The 20838-nt window shown below is 44.0% G+C and overlaps 1 protein-coding gene across 3 annotated transcripts in view; it reads right to left on the bottom strand.

The window, feature by feature from the left end:
* HAF01 (HAC13 protein (HAC13)) overlaps nucleotides 1-20838 on the bottom strand; it is a 125821-nt gene that overhangs the window by 77214 nt on the left and 27769 nt on the right. The window contains exons 2-6 of one of the 3 annotated variants that reach the window (XM_087695039.1): nucleotides 13909-13971; nucleotides 13674-13731; nucleotides 12634-12930; nucleotides 12224-12333; nucleotides 11253-11412 (exon numbers count right to left, since the gene is read on the bottom strand). In XM_087695039.1, the coding sequence (XP_087551165.1) occupies nucleotides 11253-11412; nucleotides 12224-12333; nucleotides 12634-12930; nucleotides 13674-13731; nucleotides 13909-13971 (688 nt within the window). Of the gene's footprint in view, nucleotides 1-11140; nucleotides 11413-12223; nucleotides 12334-12633; nucleotides 12931-13673; nucleotides 13732-13908; nucleotides 13972-20838 lie in introns of those variants that run through there. The other 2 variants (XM_087695042.1, XM_087695040.1) reach the window with 2 other exon arrangements.

The raw sequence follows: 20838 nt of genomic DNA, 5'->3' as shown, positions 1-20838 counted from the left end.
CCGATGACTGAAGACCTTGCACTCAAACAAGGGTGGTGAATTTGTGTCTAATGAGTTTGCTACTTTTTATGCAGATAGGGGCATTCACCAAGAGTTTGCTAACACCAACACTTCTCAAGAGAATGGCATTTTGCAGCAGAAAAACCGAAGTGTGATCGAGATGGCGCACACCATGATGGAGCACCAACAGACACCTCAGTTTCTGTGGGCCGAGGCAGTGGCTACCGCAGTTCACATTCTCAATCGATCTCCCACTTCGGTCATTGATAGGATGACACCTTTTGAGGCTTACTTTCGAACTAAGCTTGATATCTCTTATTTCAAGATCTTTGGGTATGACGCCTATGTGCACATCCCAAAGATGTAGCGTAACAAGTTTGAGGCAGCTTCTCGACGTCACGTTTTTGTTGGCTACAACTTCCAGTCCCAAGGTTATCGGTTGTTTGATCCCGTCAAGCGGGATGTCCACACGAGTTGAGATATGCGGTTCGTGGAAGTTCTGGCCAAGGGGGGGTGAGGAGCACCCTGTCCTTGGAGATCCCGGGAAGAGTTGGGCTCCCGAGACTGTTCCTTTGGAGCCACAACCTCTTGATGGAGATTCTTGTTCTGATTCAAAGTCTTCCCTTCCACTAACCACCCCAGTGGAGCTTCTGTCAGTGGATGTACCTGAGTCTTCAGCAAATGGCGAGCGACAGGGAGAGATCCGACCTCCTCGTTGGGCTCGTGACACACTCCGAGATTTAGGAATCGAGGAGGTCCCTAAGGAGTGGGAACCGCAAGATGGATCGCGAAGGTCACGAAGGAACTAGGCACATTCTACGGAGCTTGTTTGCTCTAACTATTGTTTAATGACCCGTGTTATGCAGGATCGAGAGCCCACTTCAGTGAAGGAGGCTTTGCAGTCTGACCATTGGCGAAAAGCATAGAAACAAGGAACGGCCATTCCGGCCTGTAGGAACGGCCTAACGCGTTCCAAACCCTCCAAGGAGGTGAAACGGCCAAGGAATGTTCCCTGCCGTTCCCTATTTGGAACGTCCGTTCCACGCCTGTTGACTGAAAATTGACGTTTTTTCCCCTTTTTTTTTTGCTTGGGTCACAGTCCTACCACATATTCACCCATCTCCATTGCCTAATGTGCACATACTAATCTCTCTCTCTCTCTCTCTCTCTCTCTCTCTCTCTCTCTCTCTCTCTCTCTCTCTCTCTCTCTCTCTCTCTCTGGGTTGAAGATTCAAAGTGTCAAGACAACCCACAAGTTAATTAGGAGTCCATGCAAAGTTCAAATTTGATGCATTATCAACTCTTGCAAATCAGAGTCAAATTTCAGCCGATCCTCAATTCCAAGGTATTCATTCATTTATATTGTCTAATTTCAAGGGAAATTGGGATAATTGGGGCAATTCAAGGAAATTTGGAGCTATGGAGATAATCGAGTCAATTTTGGGACATTTGGGTCAATTTCAAGCATTGACAGATGGGACATTCTTTGGGGCAATTTGGGTCATGCAGGGCATATTTGGGGCACTTAAGACATGTGCCGTTCCCCTCGTTCCCGTTCCCCGACCTTGGACGTTCCCCCCATTCCAGGGGGTCCTGTTCCCGTTCCACGTTCCAAGTAACTATGCCGAAAAGCTATGGAAGCTGAGTTGGAGGCTATTGAGAGGAATGGCACTTGGTACCTTGTGCCTCGTTCCTCTCACAAGAAGGTGATTGACGTTAAGTGGGTTTTCAAGACCAAGTACCGTAGCGATGGTTCTTTGGACAAGCACAAAGTCAGTCAGCCTTGTTGCTAAAGGTTTTGCTCAATGCTCAAGCATTGACTTCTATGATACTTTTGCCCCCACTGCTCGTATGGCAACTATTCGCGCTGCTCTAACATTGGCTAGTCATAGCAGATGGCTTGTCTATCAGTTGGATGTGAATTCGGCATTTCTCAATGGTGACTTGCAAGAGAAGATCTATGTAGAGCAACCTCCTAGCTTTGGATCCTCAAATGGGAAAGTTTACACGTTGAAGAAGGCATTGTATGGCCTCAAGCAGGCTCCGTGTGCATGGAACGAGAAGATTAATTCGTTTCTTCAATCCAAGTTGGGATATCGGTGCTCCAAGGTAGATCCGCAGCTTTATGTGCACACTTCCGAGAATGGTCATGTGTGTTGTATGTTGATGATTTGATTCTTACAGGTGACCATGCACAGAAGGTCCAAGAGACCAAACAGCTTTACATTAGATATTCGAGATGACGGATTTGGGGCTTCTTCATTTCTTCTTGGGTCACGAGATTTATCAAACTCAAAGGGGAATTTCCATCTCTCAGCAAAGATACATTCAGGAGCTCTTGGTGACATTTTTTAGATGGAGACTTGTCGGACCGTTTCTACTCCTATGGATCCAAACTGGATGGCCACTTCACACTCAGCTTCTCCCTTGACAGATGCTTCCCGCTACCGTCAGCTGATTGGCTCCTTGATTTGGCTACTCAACACTTGTGTTGATCTTTGTTTTGTTGTGGATCTTTTGTCAGGGCTCATGAGTGAACGTAAACAGGTGCATTGGCAAGTTGCCCTAAGGATTATTTAGTATTTGAGGGGGACCTTTGACTTAGAGGTTTCCTATCCAACAGGTACAGATACTTCAGATCTTGTTCTTGCAGGTTGAAGCGACTCGGATTGGGTTGGCGATGTGGACCACTGGCCATCTACTACGAGTTACCGTTTTACCTTGGGTGCAAGTGTTATCTCTTGGAGTAGTAAAAAGCAGCCCACGGTAGCCCTTTCTTCTACTGAGGTGAAGTATCCAGCAGCCTCTTCCACCACATGTGAGGTTGTGTGGCTTCGATGATGATTGGAGGAGCTTGGCTGCCCCCAAACTCGTCCTACTCTTCTGCGGTGTGACAACGAGAGTTGCATTGCCTTGGTACGAAATCCCGTCTTCCATGTCCGGACGAAGCACATTGAGATCCAATATCACTTCATTCGGAGAAGCTTCTGGATGGGACCATGGATGTGGAGTACTACAAGACAGAGGATAATCTTGAAGATTTGTTCACGAAGGTGCTTCCCCAGGCTCTTCTTCGGAGACATGCCAAATCCCTCGCTCTTTTGACCACACTATTCTGGCTATTTTTCGTGGTATTTTTTTGCTATTTATAGCAGTCCTCCAGCACATTATTCACTTGCATCTGACAGAGAAGCTTGCTGGTGACAGACAACACACGGGCTGACGGAGATCAAGGTCCTCAAGGCGGATACATACGCAGATATTCTCTCTGCACCCGTGTATATTTCTGCATTCCTATACAGCATTCTACACTGCAGATTTTGTGTTTCACACACACGCACTCTCTCTCTCTCTCTCTCTCTCTCTCTCTCTCTCTCTCTCTCTCTCTCTCACGCTTCCGCCTCGCTGCACTCTGACACCAATGTATCTTGAGAGTGGCCTCATGCTCCAAGAAAAGCTAGGTCATATCATCTCATATACTAAAAGCTTGCTAGATCCAATGAGGTCTGACCTCTCAAGGCACCGGTCACACCATCAAGCTCAAAAGGGCACTTGTAAAGCACCATCCCCATTAGGCATACTTTGAGAAGGAAAGCTTGCATGTTGTGAAGTTGGTCTTGAATGGCCGTCACTCAAAGAAGAACAGACTGAATGGGATCCATCAGCTCAAACCTAATGGTCCAAAACTGACCATACAAGGTGACAACCTACATGGATAATGGAGTTTTTGTAAATGGCAAAGCATCGCTCAAACCTCCAAAAATGTTCCACAACAGATGACTACTCATAGGACTCCTTTGGGAGATGCATCAGAGAAAGACCAGCATGCCACAGCATCATCAGAGTCCCAATCAAGGACTGCTTCCTTGAATCCTTATTTGGTCCAACAAATGGTTCTAAAGAAGGTCTTTGAGGACGAGGGGCCAATCCTGACACAATATACCACAATTGTTTCTGCACAAACCACACCTTCATAGCAGCACTCCAAGTAGAGTAGTCAGGCCCTTTATTTTATCATCTTGGCTAGTACATGGGGATGCCAGAGAAGTAAATTAAGATATAATAGAGAAGGGTTCAAACGAGATACTTAAGGCACTAGTGATAAAAGAGGCTGAATCAACATAAGCAGTCACAATGCAATCACACACTTCACACAGACACGCAGAAAAGGAATATAAAGGACGGTCAACAGTGAAGTGAGTTTAGTAAAGAAACACCAAAACCAAAAAAGCAAGTCCCACTCTGCAGTGGAAAAAGCAAAAGTGCAAGTGATCAGTAAAAAATGCAGGTTGCCACAGTGCAGGGAGCAGGTTCAGCTCAAAATGCAAGGCCCAGGAGGTTAAGAACAGCAGGCAACAGCCATTCCAGGCCTGAGGACAGTAGCTCCAGACAAAATGACAGCGAGGCAGCTCAAAATGCAGGCAGAGATTACAGGATGGAGCATGAAAACAGGTTGCCTTCCCCTGCCACAGGGTTTCCCACCTGAGAGATGCTGCCCTAAAGGAGACCAGGGTAGGATAGAGAAAAATGCAAGGTAAAGCAGCTCCTGGACAGAAAAACACAGCAGTTGCAGACCTGAAATTCGTCAATACAGCAGCCAAAAGCACCAGAACTGGCAAGCTGGTTGTCTGATTCCATTTTAGAATGAATAAAGAAGCAAAAGCAAGAAAATGCAAAGCTGACTACTGACAAAATGAGCAGTGACAGAGGAACACAAGACCTCATAATGAATCAAAAACGGGCAAATGAAATACATAACTGAAAGCACAAGAATGATCATTAGAAACCACATGGATACCAGCACACATGATGACCATCAGTGGCTCTTGTCTCCCTCTCTCCAACACAACGCAGTGATGCAAGATGAATGAGAGTGGAGGAGGACAGCCATTGCCACACCATGAATTTCAGGCTATCCACTAAAGAGGTCACATGGCTACCCACCATGACTCCAGTGTTGCCACTGCAAGAGAGACAAGCAACAAAGACAGAGCAAACCCCAACATGGAGGTTGCTAGCCTCACCCCTGCAAATGGGGTAATCAATGTGCAAAATGACTAAATCATTGAGGCCCAGGTTGGAATGCTTGCATGGTAATATGGCTACCCACCATGACTCCAGTGTTGCCACTGCAAGAGAGACAAGCAACAAAGACAGAGCAAACCCCAACATGGAGGTTGCTAACCTCACCCCTGCAAATGGGGTAATCAATGTGCAAAATGACTAAATCATTGAGGCCCAGGTTGGAATGCTTGCATGGTAATTGTTGAAATTATAAAAGGTTTGTTGGTATTTGAGAAAGAAATGATTTCATCTTAGGGTACCCAAGGATCATGGTTATCAAGGGGGTGAACAAAGCAGCCAGTTAAGCAGGGTTCTAGATTAAAGCTGCCTAGTATTGTGGGCTCATGCTAGGTGGTGATTGAAAACTCCTGCCCTAATGTGTGACATCCATCAGAGGAGCAAAACAGTTGAGTGTTGGGTCCGATGCAACTATCCAGCTCATTGCCTTGGTTGCATAAGACCGGATGTGTGGTCCCTTAGGGCATATAGCCTAGAGCGCATACCCAGTCAAGGACTGGAAGACCAAACCAATGTTATCAACATAGTTCTTTTGGCCATGGACTCCCCACTTTTTTCAAGACAAGTATAATGAAGGGTTTCTATTCTTGTTAAGTGAAAAACTATCACTATTATTGATTGCTAAAGAGATTGCTTTAAGGAACTAATGTTCAAGATGCAACAAATGAACATGTGTGTAAACATAGGCAAGGTAGTAATTAGAAAACTAAAGTATGCCAATGAGTGGATGGAAAGCGAGAGGATGGAAGCCTTGACAGCCCCATCCTATGGACATCTGAACCGGTTAGGTAGGGTGGCTTTCTCCACAAAGTCAAACTGTTAGAAGCATTCATAGGGAATTACATCCTAAGCCAATCCCATTTAGGGGAACATTATTGTTGTTGTGCTTCCACCAGGATACAACATGGACCTGATTGGACAACTTTGAAGGAATTCACGTACTTACTCTCTAGAGTAGAGTTATGTCCTCTAATCAATTGTCATCCCAAATCCACATCGTGGTTAGGATCTAAAGGTACAACATGAGCCTGACCAAATAGCTTTGTAGGAATTGACACCCTTACTCTCCAAAGTAGAATCAGGTCCTCCTCTAGTCAATGGTCGTACCAAATCTAGATTAAGGTTAGGAAAATAGTTGATTAGGACCCAATGGACCTAGCTAACTACCAAAAGGTTGCCTAGCAAATCTAGGGTCGGGTATCTTACAAATGGTATCAAAGCCCAAGGTTTAGATTCGGGGAAGAAGAACCCTAAAGTAACTAAATATTTGATTTGATAGGAGTGTAAAATTCTTTTTGATCCTTGTCTTGTTAATCCTTGTCTAATCGAAGAGAACAATTCTAGTAGTTATTATGATCTTATCACACAAATCGAGTAAGACCATTCAATCACACTTATGAGGTCTAAAAATTACATGTGTTTTTTCGTAGGCATTAACACCTTTCGTGCAAAAATCCAAGAGAAGAAGCTACTTCTCAAAGAAATGCAACTACCCTCTCTCCATATGGAGAAGAGTCCAGGGTTGAGACGGATGCAGAAGTCTAGAAAGAGACTACAGACAATCATTTTCTACTGCAAGCATTGTAACTACCAACCAATCCATGCTTGCAAGATTCCACCTCACTATTGATGCAAAGCTTTGGTAAAAACAGTGCATGCCTTATGTGCAAAAGCCTAAGAGAAAAGCTACTTCTCAAATTTCAAAAAAATGCAACCACTCTCTTTCAATGGAGAAGGATCCAAGGTTGAGAAGGATGCAAAAGCCTAGATAGAGGCTACAAATGATCAGTTTTCTGTCACAAGCAAACACCAACCAGCCCATGCTTGCGTGATTTTGCCTCACTAGCAACACAATGCTTTGGTGGAAATGATGGTGCAAGGACAACAAACTTGGGAAGACGTTCACAAAGCAATGAAGGCTCATTATCTTCCACCTTCTTATGAATCCATTAAGATCAATAAGTTCTTCAATCTCATGCAATTAAGGTTGACTCTAGAAGAGTATTCCTCCAAGTTCATCACCTTGAGAAAGTATGCTTTGGCATGTCTATAGAACAAGGCACCCAATCCTACCAAGGTCTTAATGCAATCCTAGACTTCCATCTAAAGTCGAAGAGACCTACATCCTTACAAGATGCATTTATAAGAGCCAAACCACTTGTCAAAGAGATCAATGCAAGTGCAATACAGCCCCATAAAAAACGAAACCCCAAATATTACCATGAACAATAGGCCTTTAAGAAAATCTAGTATGGCTATCAAGCTTGTCCTATGAAAGGAGCAAAAAACAGCCTAGAGAAAAGCCTACTTGCTTCCATTATAATGAACCAAGGCATTTCAAGGTCAATTGCCCAAGGCATAGGACAAGTCCCATCCCAATTGAAAGCCCATGATATATTCCACATAAGTTGTTAGATCCCTACATATCTAAGACTATCCACATCCTTGATGGATTAGTTTCTCAGCAAGGAATTATTGCAATATAGCCTAGTAGGAGTCTAGGCTCTAAGACTAGGCATCTCCGTAATCGCACCTTAGTAAATATCCAGTGCATGGGAAAGATTTTTAGGCTAATTGGGCTGCGGCCAGAGGAGGGGGGCGAGGGGGGGGCACCACACACACACACACACAAGCAAGCATAAGAAGCTTTATAAATGTCAATAAATAGACGAGCTACTCCCATCATCCAAAATTAGCTATACCATCACTAAAATTAGACACCTACTTTTCATGCTAAAAAACAAAGCAATCAAGTGGAATATGATAGGAAAGTACAAAGCATAAGAAAGTGGGGGGCGCCAATATGGTGATGGCCTATTTTTAAAGGAAAACACCTTCCCGAATACCCCCCCCCCCCACCTCACACTTTAATTCAAGCACTTGTTGCTCTATAATATAAGACTAAGAGAAAAGGAGACCCTCGCAAGCCCCTCTTTCTACGAGTACCAAGGGACTCTCCTGAATTGCAAGGCCAACGAGCCAACAAAATACCCTTTTCCATAGCTCATAATTCTCAAAGCCATTTTCTCTTTTACTTAAATTCCTATCTGAAACCCTATCCTTATATCTCAACCCAGGAGTCTTCTCTTGCCACACCATCTCGAGCAAATTCGAGGTTGTCCACTAAGGTCACATGGCTACTAGCCACCATTTGAGCTACAAACATAACAACCAATCTGCAAAATAACCAAATCATTTAGGCCAGGGTTGAAATACTTGTTGCATTACATAGTAATTATTTAAATTACAATGAGGTGACCACTTTTAGGGAAAGGGATAATTTCATTTAAAGCAAGAAAAGAGCATTGTCAGTTTATTGTACAGCATGCTTAAATGTATTTGAGATTTTGTCTTCCGTACTCCCTCCTCCCTCTCCTATGTTACTAAGCTAAGGAAGGCGTTAATAAGGTTAAAGGGTACCCAAAGTGTGCCTCAACCTTGGAGGATAACTAAAGTATAGTTCACTGGGTGAAAATCAAGGCAAAGGTCTCCACAACCCCATACTATGGTATCAGAAGTGGTGCAGGAATGGAAGTATAAACATAAGCCGTAATAAACTGCTGAAACACAAGACAAAAAAGAAAGGGAAAGAAAGAACACAATACAGATGAGAACTCAAATGTATGGGATGACCCCATCAACACCAATAGAAAGCGACTGAGGAAGGGGCCACCAAGCCCTTCCCACGATCTGAAGAAGAGAATCCCTTCCATGCCTTGGCCGGAGAATCTAAGTCGGAATCTCAAGCAGATGATGACTCCTTGAAGGAGTCCGCATCCCGCTTCATCTCTACGCCCCTCTTTGGATCCTGTACATTTGTATAGAAATATAGATGAAGCACGGCTGCCCCATCTCACCACCCTCTCACAGTCCCTCTCTGGCACTGGAGAGTCGTAAGGGATGACCTCATCACCACCACTAGAAAGCAACTGAGGAAGGGGCCACCAAGCCCTTCCACGATCCAAAGAAGAGGATCCCTTCCGCGCCTTGGCCAAAGGATCTAAGTGGGAATCTGAGGCAGACGATGACTTGTCGGAGGAGTCCGCATCCCGCTTCATCTTCTGCTCCTTTTTCTTCCTAGAAGTCGCTAACTGTTTGTAGTCCTTCCACAAGTGACCCTTCTTGCCACAATGATAACACTAGGCCTTCGACTTCTTCATCTTCAAACCCCTCTCTGAAGCAGCAAGAGCCTCACCTGAACCTCCATGTAATGTATCATCAGTGGATGTGTACGGAGGAGCCATATGTAGAGGATTTAGAAGAGAAGTAGAGAAGAGAAGGTATTTGGAGAGGGAACACAACCAAAACACAAGCACAAACTACAAAAAACAAGAGTTCACATACAGTATAACCCAAAATCTAATCAAAAGAAGACAAAAGTTGCTGCAAAAAGTCAAAAAATCAGTCAAAAACTGCCAAAAACAGCAAAAACAGCCTGAAGGTACAATTGCCCAGCCGGGAAGGAGTCAGGAATACTAAAACGCAGACTGAGTACTGTCACAAACAGGCTGGAAAACTGTCGCAGCAGCTTGAAAACTGAAAACGCAAGCAGCAGAGGGGTTGTAGACAGCAGATGATGGCAAAATCTGCAAAAAACGCAGGTAAAACAAGGCGCCTGTATGGAGCAACAGTCACCTGATCAGGAAGGGTGAAAACAGTCCTGAAATCAGCAAGAAAACGCAACAAGAGCACAAATCCTGAAATCTAATACCATGTCAGAAGTGGTGCAGCAATGGAAGCGTAAACATAAGCTGTAAAAAACTACTGAAACACAAGACAAAGAGAAAGGGAAAGACAGAACACAATACAGATGAGAACTCAGATGTATGCTCGGGAAATAGAATCCATAGATCAGACACAAGACTATTGCATACAACAGTGAGTCACTGGCTGCATGGGCGCCGGCACCGACTCCTCTCTCCACGCGAACTCCAAGTGGTGAACTGACCAACTAAGGAGGAGGAGCCCAGAATAAATAGGCACAAATAATGCCATAAAATATGTCAGGTCGGCCAGCAATAAATGCCCAATATGACCATAAAATGACTCAATAAAAAAATGCCTAAATACCCTAAATATTGTGTCCAAGCCTCTGCAGCTCAAACTCACACATGAGCTGACATATCTGCTAACAATGGATGAGTGAACCGCTCAGTTAGGTCACTTTATCCACAAGGTGAAATCACAATGGCTTTTGGCAAGGAATTAGATCCCAAGCCAATTGCGTTTTGAGGGAACAATGCAATCTCTATGAACCGAGTGTGAGATTGGCTGGTCAAGACAACCCCAAGGGTATAGCATGAACCTAACTAGACAACTTTAGGAATTGATCGCCCTTCCCCTACAAAGTAGAGCTTGGTTCTCCAATAATCGATTGTCATATCAAAGCTAGGTTGGGTATAGGATGATACTTGATTGGGACCCTCGATGGACCTAGCTGACTACCAAAGAGTCGTCTGATGAATCTACGGTCAAGTATTTTACACACCCCAGTAAAGATGCTGATTAACACTTACATGCAATTTCAACTAGCCAACTCATACATTGGTTTAAACTGACAAATTAATTGATATATTACTTTGATTTGATTAATTAGCCAAAACAATTACAGTTTGAACACAAGAAACTGCCATTTCACTTAGATCTTTTATGGGCTTGATAAACCAGTCTAAAGGCAAAGACAGACCCCTAGTGTAGGGGAAAATAGAGCTAGATTTAAGATAGGAGAATCCACTACACTGTCCAAGAAACTGACGTGCATACTTAATGAATTGTGTAGAGTTCATGTTTTCCGCCAATTGAAGCAAAGATGGGTGTACGAAGCAGGATGGTGACCTTAACAAATAAAAACCAAGTCACAACTGGACCACAACGATTACACAAAAATCATGAAATGGTTAGTTGAATGCGGTAACAGAAACTTGAACTGCAAGCACATGTTTCAGACTACTATATGAAGCTGTATATTTCTCTCTATCTCAATGCAAATCCTTCTTTTAAGGTGGACAAAAACATCTTTAGAACCAGGCACAGCATTCCCAATGTAAATGGAACTCACAGCTCTAGACAGCAGCAAATACATGTATGTCCTCAATTGAATCTTTCATCAATGTGTGTGCCTGCCTGCGTGTGGATGTGGGCATAAGTAATGTGCACATGTGGCTCTGTACCTCTTGGCTGGAAATGCTTCTGATGCTTCTTTTCCCTCTTGGAACCCCAAATAGGCTCTTGATGACCAAATAATTCAGAAAAGCGGAGGACTTCCTTTCCATCTTCTTCATATAACACAGGCAATTCCAATTTGGGCAGAGCCTCGTGTGGACCTAGGTCCTGTAGACAAAGCAAGAAAAAAAAAAGCAAGAAGTTGGATACTGCTTTCAAAGCAAGTCCAGACAAAAATCATATATAGTGGACTGTACTTATATCTTCTGAAGAAATAACAAAAGAAGCATATCGTTTTCAGAAGCGAGATCAGCCCGATGTTATCTATGGTAGAAAATGCAAGTTACATGTGAAAAAGGAAATATATCACTTCCATAGGATCTGATTATTTACTATCCTCATAGACCATAGAAACAGACAATCTGATACTCAAATCCCAAAACACTAATGAGCTACAACAGTGTGACTTGTCATGCCTTCAGCCAGGGGATGCCATGACCAACACTCTTCCCCTCCCAATCAGGCTGTAACCCATCACAGATCACATGTGGCTGTTCATGCACACATCTTTATGTAGCTGGTTACCTCTACACTAAAAGGGCATCTCCACCATCATAATCACCCAGAAAAAGCAACCAGTACTTCCACAGGCTGATTCATATGAATAACCTGTGAGAGCCCACCTTACTGGTGGAGGTGATAGTTCAGTCAACCATACGTGTCTTTACAGTGCTCAACTATTACAACTTTTACTGTCTAGCCTAGAGTTGCTCTTCAGGTGACAGCATGCCACAGCACGCAACCACTTTCGGAGTGATTTAACCATTTCTTGGATATGTACATTCCATGATATATTGAGCAGGGTTCAGGCAAAGTCATTCCATTAAAGTACAAGAGTCTACCCACTTGGGATACACATAATGGCACTGAAATAATCAGAAAAAACTGTCCAGTCTTGTCACAAGCCAAAACATCTCACCTCTGCTGAAGTGTCTGCCTCAAGTTCAGTTGCAAATTCTTCTAACTTCATTTCCTGCTCCACATCGCTTTCAAAGGAAAGCTGGACTGCTGAAGGCAATGTGACAGATCCTGCAAAATGAAATGGTGTCATTCAAACAAAAGAAAAATAGGATCGAGTTATTCACCTCACCACTCTTCAATGTGCCCAAGAGCAACTCATCTTGAGCAAAAATTCATGGCAAAAGTTATAAAGCTAAATAAGGATGGTCAAGACAACATTAAACTGGTACATGCGACAACTCATGTTCAGATTTTCTGCTGAAGATTATTCACACTTATAAACAATAACGGCCTACCACAAACTCCTTGAGGCACATACTATGGGAGTTTGAATAGTATGCAGCATTCTCTGTTACTATGAGACCACACCTTTCACTAGATCTTCTGCAGCAGGTACTTGCAAGTGTTCTTTGACATGATCTTCCTTCTTTTCAGGACCTTCCTCCTCAACACATTCTTTCTCATCGTCTTTGTCTTCATCATAGTCTTCTTCCTCAGTAGTAAGGGCACCCAATGTTGAAGCTGGTCCAGCCAAGGCAGCCTGAGCATAGAATTGTTGATTTTGAGAAATGGCATGCTCATCTTGAGAGAGTTGCACTTCTGGTCCTTCATATTGCTCGTCAATATCTTCATAATCCACTGCATCATCAGCTTTTCTACCATAATCTGCATAAATCATGTTGCTTAGACTGAAGCAATACCGTCTTACATTATACTGTTAATTTACAGCTGCATGTAGGCTACACTGTGAATGTACATCTGCCTGAAAACAAACTTGTACTGGCTTATCAGAGATTACTAGAAATTGATCAGGATACACCAAATTGTCCATCTCACTTTAACATGCCCTTAGCAAGTTTGATAACGATGCTAAAAAGCCTCTTTGCTTGGAACTTGCAGCCAAATCGTTAACATTTCTTCCTTCTTATAAGCCAAGATGTGCACTCTATAGTGGTAATATATATGTTGTGTATGGGTGGCAAACACTTCAAAATGCCATGAACTTTGCAGAAACATGTAGGGTCACCTACAAAAAGGGTGAAATGCCTCACAGAAAAAATTGAAACATAATGCTTGATAATGTTATGGTCAGGTTTGCATCTTCTATCTACGAGGTTTATCATTCAAAGTAAAACCACACAATTGCTAGGACTTTCCCAGTATGATTACTTTGCAAGAATAGAACAAAGCATTGCAAATTCTTTCTCTGCATCCTTCTTCTCAACATAGAAAACACAGCTTCCTACAATCGACAGAGACTAAAATTAAAACACGCTAGTGACATGCATCACATATTATGTAGCCATGTCGCATTCAGATTCATTTTATGCCCCCAGCAAATAGCTTCTGTTTGTAAAGCCCACTGTTGCTTTAGGTTTCTTTATTTCAAAGTTGATTTCCAACTGTACCTTCCTGATCCTCAACACCATCGCGCCAAGCTCCAGAATCCTTCCTCCGTGCAGAAAGCTGCATCGGTCAACCAATTTTAATGAGAAAAGATACACACTTTTTGTCAGATGCTTCAAAAACCCACACCAGCACCAAATATCCTCCGGACGATGTTTCTGCATCGGCATGTCTAGGCCCACCAATTACACTTGTTAGCACACATACATTTTAAATGCAACTGACCTATCATATTACCTCGATGTCAACTAATGATTGTCCAAGCTGATTTGCCAAAGCAGATAAGTGCTCTTTTGCATCCTGCTTGCACCAGAGATTTGAATGAGTAAGCATTCATTCGCACAGCAACATCAACAACAAACTATTAACAGCTTTTGGCAGATGAACCTCTCACTATTCATCATACTTGGTTGAAAATCAGTAAAACTTCAAACATTATATTAAGCTTAGTACTCATAAGTCTCTGCCCATCACCAATAATAACAATCTGTATACCAGAAAAGTAACAACTAGAGTTTATGGCCCTTGTTAATGGGTAGATAGAGCTCTAAGGAACAAGCAGAGGCAAAAACTCTTTTCTGCTCCTAAGTAAAGTCGTCCTTTAGAGCATCACCCAAAAGAGTCAATTTACTGAGACTTGTACAGCTAGACTAGAAATTCACTTCCAACCAAAATAGCATGTAACTACACTCATTGATATAAGACAGATGGAAATGTAGCCATGTGTGACCACGTATAACTCTGCTGCACTTTCCAGAACATTCTCTCCCCCTTTATACCAGTAGCATAGATCAGGTCCTTCACCTGTAACCATCCTTCTTGGCTTGCCTTGCCTCCTCATGAAGATGTGATCACATATTTTTACATCCGTGGAAGAATTCTTCAGCCAATGCATTCATAAAATACCTCTACAAGCTAGAATAATTAGCCACTGTATTAATAAAAGGCTCATACATGCTACCAGTATTTAGCCAATACCTGATAAGAATCAATGTAAAGGAATCTTGTCCATGTGGGAACATCCTCTAAATGATTTTATTACTCAGTACTATGACGCCATGGAGTCCATGGCTGCAGTGTTTCTTCTGCCGCACCTATGGTAAGCTTGTTTGTGATTCAAACAATACGATGTAAACTACCATTGGAAGCACCCAAATAGAAGCCCCGCCTTCAGCACTTCTGACACATCCTGCTCTTTCAAGATCTCCACTACTGAACAAGCTGTTGCAGACTCTACCTTCTTAGAAAACCGTGTGATCATTTGGTGAGACCACCAGCTACAGCTGACCATCCCCCCCTCCTTGTTGCTATGTTTCTCAATGGAACGAGCTGTTGCAAACTCTACCTGTGCCCAAAAGTTCCCGGGTTTTGTGACTCAGTTCAATTTTGTGAGTGCAGAGACCTAATATGACCCTATAGTTGTGAGATCTCCTTGCGACTCTATCGCAGCATCATGTAGGGCCTTTTCTACTTTTTGAGACTGTTCTTCATTACAATTGATAAAACCAGGATTCCATTTTGGCAAGGGTGGTAATGAGCTGATTCAAAACTGATTACAGCAGCCATAAAATTCACAATGCAATAGCTCCCACTTAATCTTGGACAGCCGACACCTGATTGGCCCCAACAACCCGCACCCCTTGCAGTATTTCTTTGACCATATTGCTCTAACTTGAAGTAACAAAAGATATGGGCTGATCCTTCTTCAAATTCAGTACAATGACCAGCGCTGCTTGGGCACAGTTTGCCCCTTGATAGTACAACAATCCAAGCATAGAGTGGAAAACAATCTCTTGCATGTGGGCCACAATAATTTGAGAATGGACTACCCCTTGGTTCAGCTGCAAATATCTTGCCTTGAGCTGCTACTCCAAGTTCTACATCTTTTGTAATCAGGCACAGATCCCGAGGTGTCTGTGAAAACCCTGATTTCTCCTATGAATTAAGGTTTCAGCAACAATTTCTACAATTGCTCTTCACCCCAAGCTAGAATTGGCTAAGAACTGCCGAGGGCTGATTGGTAGACAAGAGAGAAAATCAGCTGAAAGGAGTACCTTTTGATCGGTAGCTCTAATGGCAATTTTGATGGTGCCAACAGCTTCAAAAGGGGGGTAAAACACCCCTTGGACTAGCGAGCCCTTATCATGGGCACATGAATTTTTTAAGCTTTGCTTAGCATTTGCCTTAAACATTAATTAAATGTGCACATGAGATATGTAAGTCAATTGAGTCACAATGATAGGCCCAAGACCCCGAGATGTCAATGGGTGTCAAAGGCAAAAGTTGTAATAAATTATACCAATATAATTCTGGGTTTATGCGCTTTTTGAACTTCCCAAACAATGGCAGCAAAGGCAAGAAGAGGAAATCGTCATCAAGAGCTTCAAGACAACAAGAGATACTAAAGGAAGAGCCAATGTAGCAACATGATGTTCCAAATGTGGGTAATGAGCATAAGCAAATAAGTTGCAAATATCTTGCCTTGAGCTACTACTCCAAGTTCTAGGTCTTCGTAATCTCACACAAATCTCGAGGTGTCTATGGAAACCTTGATTTCTCCAATAAATTAGGGTTTCAACAACAATTTCTACAATTGCTCTTCACGCCAAGCTGGAATTAGATAAGAACTGTTCATGGTTGATTGGTAAACAAGAGAGAAAATTAGTTGAAAGGAGTACCTTTTGATTGATAGCTCTAATGGCAATTTCAATAGCGCCAACAGCTTCAAATGGGGGGCAAAACACCGCTACGATTGGCAAGCTCTTGTCGTGGAGACATGAATTTTTAATGCTTTGCTTAGAATTTGGCTTAAACATTTATTTAATATGGACATGTGATATGTAAGTCAATTAAGTTGCATTGACAAGCCCAAGACCCCGAAATGTCAATGGGTGTCAAAGGCAAAAGTTGTAATAAATTATATTAGTATGATTCTCAGTTTATGCGCTTTTTGAACTTCCCGAAGGAGGGCAACAAAGGCAAAAAGAGGAAATCATCTTCAAGAGCTTCACAACAGCAAGATGTACTAAAGGAAGAGCCAATGCAATAACATAATGTTCCAAATGTGGGTAAGAGCATAAGCGAATGATGCAAGTGGGACAATTGATGCATATGCAAGGCCAACGTGGAAAAGCCATATAAAATCAGCATACACATATATAAAATATGAAAGAACAAAGTACATGGGAGAGGAAGAGTAGGGTGCATATGAACGTGGGAGACAGGGAGAGAGAGTAGGTTCGAGTTGGGGGGGGGGATTAAAGTGTAGATGAAGCTTGAGCCTAAAACGAACTATAGATGAAGCATGAATGGAAGGTGGATGAGAGAGAGGGAGAGGGAGAGGGAGAGAGAAAGAAGGAGAGTAATTTGAAGTGTAGATGAGCTTGAACAGAAAGTGTAGATAAAGCTTGAATGAAAGGCATCCACAAATTGAATGCATAGTTCTTGAATAAAACCATGTGGAATGAACATACGGAACCATACCATACGAAACGCTCCATACCAAATCAAATGCAACCACGGGAGCGGCTTTCTTCTCCTCCAGCTTCTTTGCATGTCTCACATAGGGTCTATCCTTCTAACCCGCGTATTGCCATGATGGCACCCTCTGTACAAGAGTCGGTTCTTCCTTCCTTAACGAAAGAAGATTGACTTGACAGCTTGAACTACTCCCTTTGATCATGCAAAATGGAGTGCATCCTCAACACCTTTGACCTTTGGGATTTTGTTACTACCCTTATTCCTCAAACCATGGAGGATCCTGCTATTGGTTCTATGATAGGCCAAGCTGCTCTCTAGAATCTACTCAACTCTTGAGCTAGGTACTTTTTTTTTAATGAGTTTCCAAGATGATGTCTTGTTATATAAGCAATTTGCAAAATGAATTGTAGGTGTGAACAAAGTGAGGAGAAGTGTTGAAAAAAGCACCTCCATTTGAAGCCCAAGGTTTCGAGGATTTGAAGGCTACCCCAACTACTACCGAGCCAATCTTTGTTCATTTGTTTGAGGTTGAAGATACAACACTTGCTTCTTCTACTAAGAAGAAGCTATGGCTCATTGACAATGGAGCCTCTTCACATATAACCTACTAACAAGATTGGCTTCAAGATCTTTGTTCCAAAGGGGGTCCCATCATCATTGGTGAAAATTCTTTCGTATCCGTTCATGGAGTGGGACTATTCCCCTTTTGCCAAATAGACAAGCTTCTTCAACCAAAGTTTTTTATGTGGTAAATTTAGGTTTTAACATTATTTCTATTCATGGCTTGATATAGCTAGGTACTCACTGTCAGAGTGCAGCGGTGCGGAAGCGTAGGACTGAGAGAGAGAGAACGCAGAGAGAAAAGGGAGAGAAAGAGACAGTGTACAATGAAGATCTGCTGTATAAAGAATGCTGAATACAAAGATATACACGGGCGCAGTGCGCTGGACTGCGTGTCTCCACCTCGACGATGCGACCTGCTGTCCACCTCGAAGTCTGCTGCAGTCTGCACTGTCTGCTGTCTGAAATCTGTGAACAGAGACAGAAATCTGCACGGCACCGGTCTGTAATCTGCGACAGAGAATAATGGCCAGACTGCTGAAAACGTCAGCAATAAATAGGCGAAAAATCACCTAGAACGGGGCGCCAAAATAGGGCGCAGCCAGGAATAAAATGGCTGCAGGCAGTCGGACTGCCACGTGGCAGTCCGACTGCTGCAGGTCCGACTGCAGCAGTCCGACTGGACTGCACCTGCCTGGCTGTGATCCTCTCTAACACCCCCTCTCAGAGCCTGGGCAGGGCAGAAGCCTGAGGAAGCGCCTTCGTAAACAAATCCGCAAGATTGTCCTCCGTCTTGCAATACTCCACAGTGATGGTCTCATCCAGAAGCTTTTCTCGGATGAAGTGGTACTGGATCTCAATGTGCTTCGTCCGGGCATGAAAAACAGGGTTCCTTGCCAAGGCAATGCAACTCTCATTGTCACATCGCAGCAATGTAGGACGAGTCTGGGGGCACCCAAGCTCCTCCAACAATCTCCGAAGCCACACAACCTCGCATGTGGTGGAAGATGCGGCCCGATATTCCGCCTCAGTAAACGAAAGGGCTACCGTGGGCTGCTTCTTGCTACTCCATGAAATAACACCTGCACCCAAAGTAAAGCAGTAACCTTTGTAGACCACCTGTGGTCCACGTCACCGGCCCAATCCGAGTCGCTCCAACCTGCAAGTACAAGATCTGACCCATCTGTCCCTGCGGGGTAATGAATCCCCAAATCAGACGTCCCCCTCAGATACCGAAGTATCCTCTGAGCAGACTGCCAATGCACCGTCTTAGGTTCACTCGTGAACCCTGCCAAGAGCCCAACAGCAAAACATAGATCAACCCTCGTGTTGAGAAGCCAAATCAAAGACCCTATCAACTGTCGATAGCGGGAAGCATCCGCCAAAGGAGAAGCTGAGTGGGAAGTGGCCTTCCAGTTCGGATCCATAGGAGTAGAGAGGGCCCGACAATCTTCCATCTCAAAAGTCACCAGGAGCTCCTGAACATATCTCTGTTGGGAGAGAAAGATCCCCCTCTGAGACTGATAAATCTCATGGCCTAAAAAGAAATGGAGTAGCCCCAAATCCGTCATCTCGAACGTCCGATGTAAAGCTGACTTTGTCTCATGGACCTGCTGTGCATCATCACCTGTGACAATCAAATCATCAACATATAATACAAACAGCACACAACCTTCCCCGGAAGTGTGAACATACAGTTGCGGATCGGCCTTGGACCGCCGATATCCCAACTGAGTCTGGAGGAACGAATCAATCTTCTCGTTCCAAGCTCGCGGGGCCTGCTTGAGACCATACAGGGCCTTCTTCAACCTGTAGACTTTCCCATCTGAAGAACCAAAGCCAGGAGGCTGCTCAACGTAGATCTCCTCCTTCAAATCACCATTCAGGAAGGCCGACTTCACATCCAGCTGATAAACAGGCCATCTCCTATGGCCAGCCAAAGCAAGAACAGCTCTAATGGTTGCCATACGAGCTGTAGGGGCAAAGGTGTCATGACAGTCAATCCCTGGGCGCTGGGCAAAACCCTTAGCAACAAGGCGAGCCTTGTGCTTATCCAAAGTACCATCACTGAGATATTTGGTCTTGAAGACCCACTTGACTCCAATCACCTTCTTCTTCGGGGGGCGTGGCACAAGTGACCAAGTGCCATTCCTCTCAATAGCCTCCAACTCAGCTGCCATAGCTTTCTTCCATGGGGCGGACTGTAAAGCCTCCTTCACGGAGGTGGGCTCTCGATCCTGCATAACTCGGGACATCAAACAATAATTGGAGCAAACAAGCTCCGAAGAATGCGCCTGGTGCCTCCGTGACCGCCGCGGACCATCCTGCGGTCCCCACTCCTCAGGAACCCCCTCGATCCCTGAATCACGGAGTGTGTCACGGGCCCAGCGAGGAGGAGGCCGAACCTCCCCTCGTCGTTCTCCATCAGTAGAAGACTCTGGAATGTCCACCGGTGGTAACTCCTCAGAAGGATCCGGTGGTAACTCCTCAGAAGGATCCGGTGGAACAGTAGACTCTGTGTTAGAAACAGAATCATAATCAAACGGCACAGGCTCCAGTGGAACTGTAGAAGGAGCCAAACTCTCCCCTGGATCTCCAAGAATGGGATGCTCCTCACCCGTTGAAGAAGCTGAAACCTCCACAAACCGCACATCACGGCTAGTATATACATCCCGCTTGACGGGATCATACAGTCGGTAGCCTTGGGACTGGGAGCTGTAGCCAACAAATACCTGTTTTCGGGAAGCCGCTTCAAAATTGTCACGGTGAGCCTTGGGAATGTGAACATAGGCATCACACCCAAAGACCCGAAAGTAAGAAACATCTGGCTTCGACCCAAAATAAGCCTCAAATGGAGTCATCCCTTCCACGGCCGAAGTAGGGGATCGATTAAGGATGTGGACTGCAGTAGCCACAGCCTCGGCCCACAGAACTTGAGGGGTCTGTCGGTGCTCCATCATGGTGCGCGCCATCTCGATCACACTGCGGTTCTTCCGTTCTAGAATACCATTTTCTTGAGGAGTATTGGTATTGGCAAACTCCTGGTGAATTCCTCTATCTGCACAAAACCGAGCAAATTCATTACACACAAATTCACCTCCCTTGTCGGATCGCAAGGTCTTCAAC

The sequence above is a fragment of the Lygodium microphyllum genome, chromosome 2 (genome assembly GCF_053477565.2).
Source record: "Lygodium microphyllum isolate KBCC chromosome 2, Lygodium_microphyllum_v1.1.10, whole genome shotgun sequence".
Taxonomy (NCBI): domain Eukaryota; kingdom Viridiplantae; phylum Streptophyta; class Polypodiopsida; order Schizaeales; family Lygodiaceae; genus Lygodium; species Lygodium microphyllum.
This window is presented reverse-complemented; position numbering and strand designations above follow the sequence as displayed.